The sequence below is a fragment of the Macaca mulatta genome, chromosome 9 (genome assembly GCF_049350105.2).
Source record: "Macaca mulatta isolate MMU2019108-1 chromosome 9, T2T-MMU8v2.0, whole genome shotgun sequence".
Classification (NCBI taxonomy): Eukaryota; Metazoa; Chordata; class Mammalia; order Primates; family Cercopithecidae; genus Macaca; species Macaca mulatta.
Window position 1 is genome coordinate 128,155,848 of NC_133414.1, and position 14,448 is coordinate 128,170,295.

Below are 14,448 nucleotides of genomic sequence, written 5' to 3' on the forward strand. Positions count from 1 at the left end.
CACATGGGAGCATAGGAGCAAGCCCATGAAAAGTTGGGCTCCCAAAGATGGAAAACTCATTGTCAACTGGAGTGACTTGGAAGGCTTCCCAGAGAGGAGCTGAGGGATGGGTCGGTGAGCGGGGGAGGTGGATGGATGGGGCAGTGGAGAAAGTGGTGAGGAGATCTGCTTATTTGGGTGCAAGGGGAAAGTAGGAGTAAAAGTAGAGAGGTAGTTTGGAGTCAGAACCTGGGAAGCCTTGAGAGCCTGGTGACAGTGGACTTTGAGAAAATCAGTGTGGAGAGGAAAGGCCAGATGCTGTCGCAGGGGAGAGCCCACAGGTGGAGGTGCAGGGACAGAAGGGAGGGCGGAGGCTTGCTGGCCAATGGGATACAGGCAGGGAGGGAGAGGAATAAGTCAACCTGAATGACGGAACCTGACGCTGGTGACTGGGGAGGTCATAGGCATCCTGAACTTAACGAGGCCACCATGGGATCCTCTCCATCCTTCTGGGATCTGCTTCTCCCTCGGTGTAGCCCTCCCCTGCAAAGGAACCATGTGTGCTTGACTGCTGGAGTCCTGCCTGGGAGTGACTGTTGTTCACTTTTCACCTTCTGGCAGTGGAGCTGGATATGAGACTTACAGGCTGAGTCTGGAGTCAGACTTTTAAAATGTTGCCCATGAAATGACCACTTAAGGAAGTCCTGTTTCACACTCGGAAATCCCAAATTAAGAAAAAATCCAAGCACGTGCATTGGTTGGTTATTCACCATCCTAAAGGATGACCAATGTAACACCTCACGTTTCTTTAAAGATCTTTTCCTTTCATGGCCTTGAAAATGATGCGATTTGCAGGAAACCTCTTCAGGCTGTCGCGGGATGACACAGAGGTTACAAAGCAGACCCTTGAATCAGGCTGCCTGGATTCAGACCCCACGGTCCCCTCTGATTCATGGGACTTTGCCAAGTTACTTAACCTCTATTTCTTCATTGGCAAAATAGACACTGCAGTACCTGCCTCGTAGGCTGCCCTGAAGACCCAATGTAATCATCATGCTTAGAAGAGGAACCACCGATGAAAGTAGGGGCCCTCTGGAAACAAGTCTTTGATTCCAGATGTGAAGAGATAGAGACCAAGCAGAGACCCAAACAGAAAAGGACTGTATGGTGGGGAGGTGTGTTGGGGGAGGACAGGGGCCTGTGAACAGATCTGGAGGTGCCAGTGTCTGAGAAACCTGGGCTTTGCTGGCTTGGTGCTAGTTCTGGGGGTGAAGTGCAACTGGATGTGGGGGCTCCCTGCTCGCATAACACCTGGAGGTCATCGGCTCCACTGGGGCCAGTACTGGCAGCCCCCCTCATTGACCTGGTCCCCACACCTGGGTTTGCAACCTTGAGTCATTTAAGTGTCCAGTGAGGAAGCCACCGCCCCCTGCTCCCTTTGGTGATCCACCAGGGCTGAGGCCCCTGAGCAGGTGAACAGCACGCTGTGAGATCTCTGGCAACCCCAGGCTAGGCACATGAAGTTGCCTATTTTCTGAATGATAGCAGGGGTTATTCAATACCACGTAAAAACTGCCTTGAAAAACTCAGTAGAAGAGAAAAATACAGTAGACTGTACGGGTGTGCTCTGCAAAAGCAGATAGTAAATTAAAATATTTTGCAATTCTGGCATGAGTAGGAAGATGTCAGAAAAGAAGACAGGGAGCTCGAGGGGAGGCCATGACACAGGGGAAGGGGGCTGAGAGAAGGACTCCTGGCCTGCAGGGTCCCCTCTGCCACTGGTCAGACAGACACATCCTGGAATGGGGATGATCAACCAGCTCCCCACCCACCAGCGGGGGTGTCCAGGGAGAACATGCCTGCCTGTGAAGGTGCTCTGTGGACTCTGAACTGCTCCCAAGCTTGGTGACTTCATCTGAGCACCTGAAGCATCCTCCAGTGACGGAAATGTTTGGAAGAAGGAAAACAAACCAGGCTTGTGTCAGAGTGTGGCTGCTCTCCTGTTCTGATACTGGGCCTTCCCAACTGATGGGCCTGGGGATTCACTTTCTGTTACCTGGAAGGGAAGCAAACTTACGCCAGAACAACGCATCCCAGAAGCCACATTTTTCTTATTGCCTGGTTTATAATTTCTTCTCAGTTTGGGTCCTAGTTTTTGAAGCTCCTTTCCAAAAGCTGAATTTCTTGATCTGCTCACTTCAAAGGGAGATGCCCTGGTCCTGAGGTGCTAAGGCAAAGGAAGCTGCTACTGCCATTCTGTGGCGGACCTCAAGGTGAGGACCGTCAAGTCCAGTGCTTTCTCCCCTGCAGGTTGTCTGGGTGTGGGCAGGAGTGGGAGAGGTCGAGATCTAGAATCAGACGGGGACTAGGGACCAAAACATTTTCCTGAGCCAGCCACCCTGCCAGGGGTCAGACATTTAAGACCTGCCCCCACCACCTCCCCTCGTCTGCTGTCCCCAGACTGAAGACAGACCAGGCACAGAGGGTGACAGCTGGAAGGGGATTCTGAGGAGGGTGGCTGAGCACCCCCAGAAGTCACAGCTGCGTCATGCACTTCCCAAGTTGTAGGATACCAGGCCAGCTAGGTTTCTCCGGGCACAGCCTGTGGGTAAATGAGATTCTTTAAAACACTTAGGCAGGCTTTTGTCACTTGGTGTTAACTGTATACGTTGCCACGGCTTTAACTGGTTTTATGTCTGGAATGAGGGACTGAAATGGAAGTGTAAGTCTAAGGGCAGCAGTCCCGGCACTCAGATGGCTTGTCATATTTCTTTTTAAATCTGCTGTTCTTTTCCTTAAGGCAAGGGAGGTAATCTAATTATCTTTTGAAGACAAACTCATGCCGCATTATGCTGACTTGGGCAGCTCTCAGAACATAGCCCCAAGTGTGGATGGAGGGAAATGTGGTAGGGCCGAGGGGTGTGGGTGTACCTGCGAGCTTTCCCGCTCAGAAGCCAGGAGACTTTCTCCCCACAGGCCTGAGAGCAGAAGAGGGTGTCTAAATGGGCTCGTACATCAGAAAACAGAACTGGAGTCCCACCCTGGCTGTGTGACTTTGCATCAGTCATTTGCTCTCTCTGAGCCTCAGTCTCCTCAGTTGCAAAATGAAATTAAATGTATCTGAGCTGCTGTGAGGACTAAATGAGATCATGTGCACACAGCCCATCCATCCCCAGGCTTGGTGCATGGTGAGCACCCAGCAACTGACAGCTGTTACTATCATGAGCCTTCTGAGAGTACCGTCTGCAGGGTGGGGTTCATTCTTGGAAGAGCTGACCCAGCCTCCCCTTGGGCTGGGAAGGCCCTGCATGGAAATGACTCACCCTTACGTTGTCAACCACAGGGAGAGGAGTTATTTTAAAACCCTCCTATACAACACAATGCACAGCAGGTGCCCCTAAGGTGCCTCTTCCCTAAATTGCAGCAATTAATCTTGCAGGAGGTGCTGGTGGGGGCAGCCACTCACTGCTTCTTGGGCTGTGCAGGGCTTGGCTGACTGCAGTACGGAACTCTGCAGAGCCCTGGGAGCGCTCTGAGTCAGGGCTGCGTCAGCCTCTCTCCTCTAAAGAGCAAGGCTCAGAATCTGAGCTGGGTTCCAGAAGTTGCACAGCTTGTCCTTCCTTTACTTTTTATTCTCTAAAAACAATGGGTACAAATAATATATGGATAGAATAAAACCTACGTAAAAACTATATCCAGGGAATATTCATGTCTGTCTATTATCTTTCTAGCTACCTATCTATTTATGGTCAATTACCTATCTATAGAAATTTATCATCTATCATCTATTAATATCTCTATCTCTACCTATTTATATCTGCATCAATTATCTATCCATAATCTATCATTTATTTATAGTTATTTATACTTATCTATTATCTACCTAGCATCTATTGCCTACCTGTATCATCTATATATCTATTGACCTACATACATCTAGCTGTCATCTATTTACCATCTATCAATCATCTATCTATACCTGCCTACATCTATACCTGTCTACCTATATCGATGTAGAGTATATCATCCTGCTCTCTATCATCTATCTATGATCTATCTCTATCATCAATATTTGTCTACCATCTATCTTTTTAAACTCTATACAAGTAGGACAATATTTTTCACCATCCTGTACCTTGCCATTTCACTCAACACACTATAGACCCCTTTTGGTTTAGTGGATGTACGTGTCCTTTTTTAAAATAGTTGCTTAATATTCCCTCATCTAGCTGCGCTATAAGTTCTTTAATCAGCTCACTATTGATGGGCATTCAGGTTGTTTCTAGTCGTTTGTTATTACAAATTATTCTGTGGTAAAAATAGTATTGCATGCGTCTTGACACCCTGTATAAGAACGAAGGGCAAATTCCTTGCAGTGACATTGTTGGTTCAAAGGAGATGTAGATTTTAAATTCTGATACATATTGTCATACAGTTTTTGCTTTTTTCTTAAAGATTGTCCTTATTTATATAACCACCCAGGCCAAATGCTCACCTTATCTTTTAAATATGGTGAATTCTCTGTCTACCAGCCTGGATGGCAGACATCTCTGTGAGGCTAAAGCCCATCAGGGCATCCAGCACTGCCAGTTTATGGGACTTTTATGGATACCCCTGCTCATATCTTCGCATCACTGTGTTCTCGTTTATGTTTTATTTATGTCACCAAACACAAGCAGTCTTGTATCTTGTTTCTGTCATAGATTTTATTCACTTTCTTGGCATTTCTCTCAGGGTTTTATTAGTCATTTCTTGTTCCAGCTCCTAAATTTTCTATCACCTGCATCCCAGGGATTTGGTTGCATTCCGAAGATGATTAGAATATGAACGGACGGGGGTAGGGGGACCCTGAAGGTCCCCAGGGCGCTCGCTGCGGCTCTGTCTCCCACTTCTGCTTGATGATTCTGGGAGTGTTCTAGTCCTGCCCATCCCCACGGGCCCTGCACCATCTGTGCTGACAGCTGGGGTTCATTTCTCCGGGAATGAACTTGGGGATTTCTGCAAAAGCTGTCCCGAGAAGCCCAGAGCCAGGTGAGCTGCTGGAATCTAGGCTTTTGTTATACCTTTAAAACACCAGGCCAAGGTCCAAATGTTCACACAAATTTTTCATCCAAACCAACTTGGGGCTTCTGTGGAATCATTCTAAACTTGGTCATTTGAAAGCAGAGCCAGGAAGCAAGACAATAGGAAAGCCCAGCTAAAAGAAAAATCACAAGAGAACAAAAGCGTGTCCTGCAGAATCCCAAGTGAAATACAGGCTTCTGTCTTAGAGCAAGCAAGGTCTTCTTGCTGTTTCAGGGACATTAGTTGCATACTGAAGCAAACAACAGTGGCAATATTAATTACTATGTTTTATGTCTTAACATTTTGCCTTAAAGGTTCCTGGCAGTGATAAGGATGCCAAAGATGATAACTTCCTCAGGGAAATAGGGGAGTCGTATTTTGCGCAGCCACCTTCGCCATCCTAATTCATGGCCTCATGTGATGTTAAGTGATTCTTCTCGGCCAGGCACTGAGCTAGATGCTGGAACCAAGAACAACCACCTCATTCTAAGTCTTTATCTTTTATCAAAATACTATTTATAAGTCTATAGAAATCATCCAATACAAATATGATGGTAACTAGGAATCCACCAATCCTATCCTCTAATTATAACATTGTATTTTGAGAACATAATATAAATGTCAGGTGTGGAGTGAAGCCCAGCGCTGTCTCCCCCGCAGGCTCCTACACTACACCCTGCTGCCTTTGGCCACTCATATATGAGCAAAAGGTTGACTCTGAAATAGTGGCTCTCAAGCAAGTGTGATTTTGCCTAGGCTCAGAGGACCCTTGGCAATGTCCAGAGATAGCTTTGACCACAAGTGTAGATGGGGGGCTACCAAAGGATGCTGCTGAACATCAACAATGTATAAGATCTGACAAGCCCATCCACCCAAAATATAATTATCTGGCCCTGAGTGTCAATAGTAGCAAGGTTCGGAAACATGGTCTGGAAGTATTTGTGGCAGCCACACTTAGTCCTTCTGATCTGCTGTCAAGAAAACCCATTGTTTTGACACTGGGGATTTCTACATGTTTGCAGATTTCAAGAGCGTTTTGCAGTGAATGGGATAAAAGAAAAAGACACCACAATGATTTTTGTTTTTTAAAAAAAGGAAACAATGTTTATTAGGATATTCTGGGGTGGGAGGATGGCCAAAGGGACTATGTACATTCTGTAGTGCTTGAGCAATAGGCTAACAGAAAATTCAAACATCACAAAACCACTTCCAAAGTCCAAATTGCAAAACTTGTACTTCTACAGGAGATGTTCTTCCACGGGTGTTGGCAATAAAGGCTGTTGCAAAACAGCTGTGTGAGGAAGCCGTGTGGGAGTGACCCCAGGAGAATGTCGCAGTGTCCTCTGGAAAGCAGATACATGGGAGTGACCCCAGGAGAATGTCCCAGTGTCCTCTGGAAAGCAGATACGCAGGACGATGAGACAGACGTGTCATCTTCTACCAGTGAGAAGCTCAGTAAACACACAATAGAACATGGAGACGTGCCCGAAGCCTAACCGGAGGCTCCTCAACAAAGCTCAGTCAACCCCTCACCCCTGTTCTGAGGAGACTGGGTGTCTGAACCCCTCACTCAGGAATGAATTCTAAAAATACCCTAAAAATCAGAAGCCGCCTTCTCTACTCCACCATACTATAAACCTGCATGAAACAGAACGAACATAAGCTGAAACACACCCTCGGGTTAAAAGTGAAAAATGCAACACCATCCAAAAGAGTACAAGAAAAAAATCCCAAAACCTAAATCTCACACAGCTTCTCAGCAGGAGTTGGATTAAACTGAGAAAATAATTTCAATATCAAGGGATAATGCACGCAAGATGGGAAAACTCTTTAAAGCAAACTCTGCAGTGAAAAGTGTTTCCCCCACTCCCTTGGGCGAGGGAAGGGAGAAGAAGATAGATCATGAGAATGATAAGGCCCTGGATTCAGGTTTCTGAAACTGTTTTTTCAACCCTCGGAGGACAATCAGCTCTTTCTGAATCCAGAAGAGCACATCAGAAATGCCCAATGATAGTAAGACCACAGCCAAATATGGTGGGGCAAACTGACTTGGTTCTGCAATTTCCATTCTCCTTCTCCACATTTGAGAAATGCCGTCAGCTACAGCTAAATAATAATAACAATAATAATTCCAGATCAAGCATGCTTGGCGCACCAGGAAGATAATGCTGGATCATATAGCCCTCCAATCATTGTGTGTGTGTGTGTGTGTGTGTGTGTGTGTGTGAGATAGAGAGAGAGAGAGAGAACCACGCATTATTGGCGGAGCCTTATGAGCCAGTGAACTGAGAAGGTCCAGGGTACCTTCACCTGTACTGCCACAGTCACCTGGTCTGGCCCCAGGTCATCAACCTTTACTGATTTTCAACAGCCCTGGTTCCCTATATTCAGGACATCCACTGGATTTTCTAATTCTTCTTCCCACTTCACTCTAGTCTTAGGATCTGTGCTATGCTTGCAAATATCAGGGGTCAACGTGCACATTCGAAGTTTTGCTCCTTTGAGCACTGCTGATTGTTTGCTTTCCTCAGCTAAAGCAGCTCTGGCATCTCCTGTTCCCACCTGCACCATGGCCGGTACCTGACAGTTGTGATTTCCCCACTGCTGTGCCTACCTGGCCAAGCTCATGGCCCTCTGAGGCCCAGACGAGTGGCCGCCTAAGTGCTCTGAGGTGCCCTTTTAGGCTCAGGATGAAGGTGGGTGTGTTTGCCTTCTCCATCATGGAAGAGCTGGATTTGTCATTGTTTGCACATGGCGCAGGACTTACCCCCTGGGAGACTGAGTCTGAAGTTTCATGAATGATTTGTAAAGAGAATACAGCGTCTCCGAAGGACGTGAAATGGAAGGATTCTGCCAATCTGGAAGGGATGGGCGTTTCCCTAAGCTGCTGTCAGAGGGCCCTGTGTTCTCAAATTCAGCTCCAAATGCTAGTTCATTCCGTCAGAGTACTCACTCAATAAATGTGCTGACTTGATAAGCATTTGATGTTGCTTCTCAGGATACTGATGGAGAAGTTGTCATCCCTGGGATTCGTCTGGGATCGGCGGAGTGGTCTACCTTTCTTGTCAGCATCCTGTGCTTGAGGCAGATTAAAATCTCAGCGGACTAACTGGCGAATTTTCCACAAAGTCTGCCCCCATTTTGGGCTCTGTCCTTTCTGGCAGATGTCAGCCTGCTGGTAAAGATGCTAGTTTCTCACCTCTCAGCAGGAAATGCCATGGGCAGGTTTAAAGTCACTTGGATCCCAATGCTTTCTCAGACCCTTTCTCCCAGGTCACCCTCAAAAACCTCAGGAGGACACGTTCAGGGTCAATACAGCCCAATGCCAGGAATATGATGCCAATAGGCCAGTTCTTGCTACTGTATGACAGAATAAGGCCCTTAAATGTCAAGGTTTTTCATTTAACCAGTTTCTGAGTACCTACTATGGGTCATGCTTTCTGCCGAAGAAGCCTGGGTGTGAGCAGCAAGAGATGTTCAAACTAAGGAAGAGGCTAAAGATCTCTGGTCAGTCTCCTGGCACCCTACAAAACAAAATTGGGGATTGGTAAGAAAGCCTAGCCTGAGACGAAGAGAAGAAAATCAGAGAAAACCTTCCATGGATGCCGGTGCTGGGCTTGGCAGCTGCCCTGGAGCAAAAATTAACTCCCCATGGCAGTGGGACAAGATGCTGATATTGGCACCTGCCAGAGGCAGACAGCCGATGTCGCAGCTGCGCTGGTCAAATGAGCTTGGAGACCTTAGGGGGCCGAGACCTCAACGACTATTAGCAGGCTGTGGTTCTCTGCAGGCAGTTTATTGGAATAGGGTTTGTGCGCCTTCTCCACCCCTCTGGGCTGGGTCTCAGAACAATCAGAAGTGCAGGTGGCACATTCTGCTGAAAACCACCCCTGCATGGTCCCTGGGAGGGAGGAGAAGCTCATCAGAGACACTGGGAGCAACAAAGGGATTCCTGGCAAGGATAAGACCATCCCCAATCCCAAAGCTAAGGAGAGAGAGCTCAGAGGAGAGTTAGCTGGAGGAACTTCGTATTTGGGGATTAGCATCATCTTCAGATCATCTGGCTCCTGAGAGAGGCTTCTCTGTCTTAAAAGATATCTGTTGGAACAGAAATTAATTTGGGTCGAACTAAATTTAGAGCGATTACGATGAAGAATTGGGGAGGGCAATATTAGGCAATAAAGAACAAAGTGGTGGAGGGAGGCCTGAATAATAACAATGAAAGAGAGCTGAATCAGCCAATATCCTGATATAAATGAAATGTCCTACAGAATACATCCCAGGAAGGAGGGATTGGCAAAAAAACACAGATTTAAGGCCTCTGCAGTGAGAATCTTTTTCAGAGGTCCAGCCCTTACAAAGAATTCTAGACAACAGACTTAAATGATCACTTGAGAAGCAGAGCTGTGTCAAAGTCAAGAGGTGTCAGATATACACTTGAGATATCTATCTTAGGGATGAGAGAAAAATGTAGCTTCTAAGGGTATCCAACCAAATCCCCACTTGTTTTATTTTAGAATTTCTAATAAGAAATTCCTTCCTCTGTCATTCGGATATTATTATTAGCTCTGGCTTCCTGTCTCTAAATAACTTCTGCCTGATTCAAGGAACTCTGGCTGTTCTGTTAGAAGGTTCCTATTCTGATCAGTAAGGAACATCAGCGGACTCTGATCCATTCACCCTTCGAACATGGCCCACTGTTGCACCTTGATTTTGCCTTATCGCTCCAACTCTCCAAGCTCAGATGGGCCTTCTGCTGTCATTGTGCCCAGGCCAGTGGTAATTCACTCCTGCCTGTTGTCATCGCTTTTAGGTTGTTCTTGAAAAGATGGGTGTCACACAGTCTGATTTGCTTTATCAAAGAGCAGAGGCAAAAGCAACACAGATCATGGGGTTATGAATCCAGGAGATCATCAACAGCCTCAAAAGAGAATTAGAACATGTGAATTCATTTAAGCAGCCCTTTTCTGGTCTGCAGTTTATTGATTCAAATACATCGTGCATGTCTAACTGCATGAATGAAAACTTATTTTCCAAAAGACAGCTCCTCTGAGGCCACAATTTTGTAAATAATAACAACAGAAATACATTTCTGCTGAATTCTGAGAAAAGAATTTGCTAATTATATAAACTCCCACTGCTCTTACATCTCTTTTCCCAGGCACTTTACACGGACTCCAAAATGCTTTGGCTCTCCCACTCTCCTAGTACAGCAGATGGAGTGCTTGGGAGTGTCTGATTTAGAGACAAGAAGGCAAGAGGGAGACGGGCAGCAGCTAGAAGCGGCCCATCAGAGTGTATGCAAGATAGGAAGTGTCTGAATATGGATCAAATCAAAGGCTGGGGCAGCTCTGGAGGAGCCCTGTCTGGTGTTTGAGTAACTCGAAGACACAACTTCTAAGACATTCTTACTACAGCAAAAAAGTGTGTTTTAAAAAAATGAAATGGAAATCACACTCATCACATTCTATTTATTTATTTATTTATTTATTTTGAGACGGAGTCTCGCTCTGTCGATACTTCATGAAACATCACCTATGTTAATCTCAACTTACACTTTTTTTATTAGAGACTTGAAAAAAATCAGGTATGGAAAAATAAATATGTAATTGGCATTCTCAATTCCTGCTCTATGTTGTGCACTTCTTCCTTCATGTGCTCCGTTAAAAAGATACTCAAGCATATATCGGTCAAAAATATTCAACATCAAAGTGGAATGAATGTGCTTCTAATCAGTGTGGCAATACTGCCTTTATTCCCCCTCTTTCTTTCTGAAATAATAAGTAGGGCATGGCTAGATGTAATCAGGGAGTCATGGGCTGCATGGACCCTAGTTACTGTTTCATTTCATCGAAATTAACTGCAATGACATACTTCCTGCAAGACACCCAAACCTCAGCAGATAACCCTTGTCTTCACTGGCACCCCAAATGCCCGGACTGAAGGACAGGAAGTAGTGAATCATGTTTGCTTTTAAGCATGCCAAGAAGAAGTGAGACAGGTAAATGATTTAAATCATTGTGCTCCAGTTCTGGGGCAAATGGTGGTGGTTGAGGGTCACTATGTCAAACTAAGATCACGCTGAATGGCAGAAACCTTGCTTGGCTTGCTTTGATAAGAATCTCTCCAACGTGTTGTCCCTGAACAAGATGCTTCCCCTTATTTATTTAATCAGCAACTGATTTTCAAATTGAGGATTTGGTAACTTGAATATGCTTTTATCACTGAAGAAAAATGAGATCTTTGTTGGTGACAGATGAGGCTTTTCAAAATTTAATTTATATGTTGCCTACCCATGCATTCTTCAATGAAGGCTGCCCTTGTTAGCACTGAAACTCCCATTTCCTCTTTGGTCATCTGAAGCTAATTAGAGCTGCTGTTACTGCAGAAGTAATCAATAGTTTTCTACAGTGGATCACATAGAATCAGATCCCTATGCAATTAGTCCAGTGTAGATACACAGAGATAACTTAATGAAAACAAAATATGCTCTGTAAGAGCTATGCACTCATAGATAACTGGCATTCCAAATATTTTGACACATTTAATGTGTTTATTCAAAGTAAGAGTCTTTATAGAACTTTTCACTAATTAAATACAGTTGAGTGTCTGCTGAATTTCCCTTGAAAACATTTTGAACTGAAAAAAGTCAGTACCGAGTACTGTACATTTGTGTTGATTAACATTTGGACACAAATGCACTTTGAACACCAATAGAGCTAAAAGACTATGCCTTTATCTTGGATTTCATAGATTTCCCCTTCCCCCTAGCAATTTGACTAATCTTACAAGGCAAACACCAGCAGGCAAAGGGGATCTGTAGAAACGTGCACCCTGGTTTCCTCCTCCATCTCTCTACCAAGGTGGGAAAAAAGCCAGTGCTCCCCAGCACTTTATCAAGGTGGGATCTCTGCTTCTTTACTTAATGTTGGAGAAAAGTGGCCACCAGTACTTGATCACTGTAGATTCAGAATCTCGCCATCTAAACCAGACTTCGACAGTGCACTTTCGGGTCTACTTAGTCAAGAAAGAGAATGATGGTAGATGATATGTGGTTAGCAAAGCCAGATGCCTTATCACCAGGGTCCTGTCCTGCTGATCTGTGCCAACCAACTCACCTCGCCAGACCTAATGTCAACCCTCTTGATCCACAAACCTTCCTTCTTTTCTAACATGGTCTGCAGTCTGTTACGGAGGACATAAAACAAGATACAAGCAGATCCTTAATGACCTTCAGACCAAAGTGCTCCAAACAGTGGCCAAGACATTGCAGTCAGGAGTAAGGACAGTCCTTAGGAAAAGAACTGGGCATCCCAGCATGGATGTGCTTCCAAAGAAAGGACAACCTGCCCATGCCCACATGTCCCAATCAAAGCTGCCTTTGTCAGATAACCTGAAAACCAAGGTGCCGGATTGCATCATGACAAGGGTGCCATGAGATGCTGCAGAACATTTACAAGCAGCCACCAGTTCCCTCCACAGGTATGCATGCTTGCACTTCAAGAAATAATAAAAGACAATGCTTGTCTGCTCTGTTTCCTCCTGCCTGTCCACAGTCACGTGATGCAGAACTTTCTGCTACAGCACGAGGCTTCTCAGTCTGCTTTTGAAGAGCTGTTATTTGTGAAGTTCATATTGGAGCGAACACTACTTATGAGGGGAAACAAGCTCTGTGTATTTTGTATTAAACCATCAGTAAAAAAATGAGACAATATCATTACTTTCAAAATATAGAAAGCCAATAGCTGAAATCATTTAGTAGTAAAATTTTTTCTACATATAACCTCATAAGTGTAAAGAGTATTAGAGCGACGTTTCAGCTATATTGGACTCTTGTTAGGTAAAGGGCTTCCCACTCAGGTAAGGCTTAGGATTAGAAGAGTGCTGTTCAGGGATTGAGGTACTGACTCGGCACACTCATTCCCCACTCTCTATTTTGACTAAAAGACAGATACTATATTTAGATGTGACAGGTGTTTTTTCTTTTGTACAAGAGTGCAGAACTGTTTACAGTACATAAACATCAGCATGGAAAATGCTAGTACATATAGAAAGGTGAACATCAGTACCAGCTGTTTCCACAAAGCCCACTCTTGATAAGAATCTTCTTTGTGGCAAAAAAAAGCTTGGCATCAATGTCAGGTTGAAATTTGTATCATTAGAAATCAATGTCATTAGATGAGATATGGGAGTTACCTTAGAAATATTAACTCCTTCTCTAGCTAGGAAAGGCCAGAAGTAAAACTGTTAAAATCATCATCATCATCATCATCATCAAAAACACAGCCCCAGTTTGCTTTACAGCCCAATTTACAAACCGTCCCTTTAAAATACAGCATATCCCAAAGCCTTCTGAGTTTGGAATGGAGCACTGCGTCAGGTTTTTCACAGAAGCCCCGAAGGATCACAAGAAGCTTTCTTGAAAGAAAAAAAAAAAATGTTCCAGTTGGATGGAACTGTTTCTCAACTGAGCTCCTAAAACTGGAATTTCAGCTATACAAGAGAACAGGAAACAGATAACTTGGTTTTTGTCTTTTTACATGTCCATATTGTATTTTTTTTAATGCAGCTACGATGTTTCTGCTAAAGATAAAGATAATAGGGTGGACAGAGCGGTTACCACCAGAACCAGCAGTGGGCTCAGACCGCAGCTTGGAGGAGCAGCCATTGATTTTGTGGTTATGTGGCTGGAAGCACCGAGACCTTCTTTTTCATAATTACCCTGTAAGAAAGAATGGTTTCATTATCATTCACTGCATGTCTTCTCTCTACCACAGTATACTTTACACTCTCTCTCCCCCCAGCTCCCCATTGGCTGACCCACTCACCAAAGCTGACCAAGATTTTACCACTGAGACTCAAATTCACTGACTTGCAGTTTTATGGGAAGAAACCATGAATCTGGATTAGCACCAGATACTTTTGACAAACTGGTCAATGCTTACTGCTTGCTCTCCCGTTAGGGATTATTAAATTCATTTTGGGGGAAGATATCTGAGTTCAGGTACCCCTGCCATTCTTTACCTCTCTCTCCAGGGTTCCATGTTGCACAGGTAACTGTTAGCTGTGCAGCACGGAACCCTTCTCCTATCACCAGCTGAAGAGGAATGCTCACTGTCTCTCCCCATCAGGGAAGGAGGACAGCAGTCATCTCAGGAAACTTGCCCGAACAAGTGACAGTTTGTGTAGAGATGGGTCACAGACAGCACTGGAGACAGGCAGAGCAGCCTCTCCCTGCATGAGCCAGTTCAATCCCAGATTTTATAGATGAGGAGTTGGAGAGAGCAAGCGCTTGCTTGCTCGTTGCTGGGCGAACCAAACCAGAACTCCAGCTTCTGGACTCCCAGCCAGCACAGCTGTCCTTCCTCAGGATAGAATCCTCCATCCCCAGCACCTGCTTAATCC

General features: G+C 45.0%; 1 protein-coding gene across 8 annotated transcripts in view; it reads right to left on the bottom strand.

The window, feature by feature from the left end:
• Window positions 1-6,118: 6,118 nt before the first annotated feature.
• The window catches only part of GFRA1 (GDNF family receptor alpha 1), a 220,242-nt gene continuing 211,912 nt past the window's right edge, over window positions 6,119-14,448 (bottom strand). For 4 of the 8 annotated variants that reach the window (XM_015148263.3, XM_077947603.1, XM_077947606.1 and 1 more), the window contains exon 10: window positions 6,119-13,765. In XM_015148263.3, the coding sequence (XP_015003749.2) occupies window positions 13,613-13,765 (153 nt within the window). In that variant the 3' untranslated portion in view covers window positions 6,119-13,612. The remainder of the gene's footprint in view (window positions 13,766-14,448) is intronic. The other 4 variants (XM_015148259.3, XM_015148260.3, XM_077947602.1 and 1 more) reach the window with 1 other exon arrangement.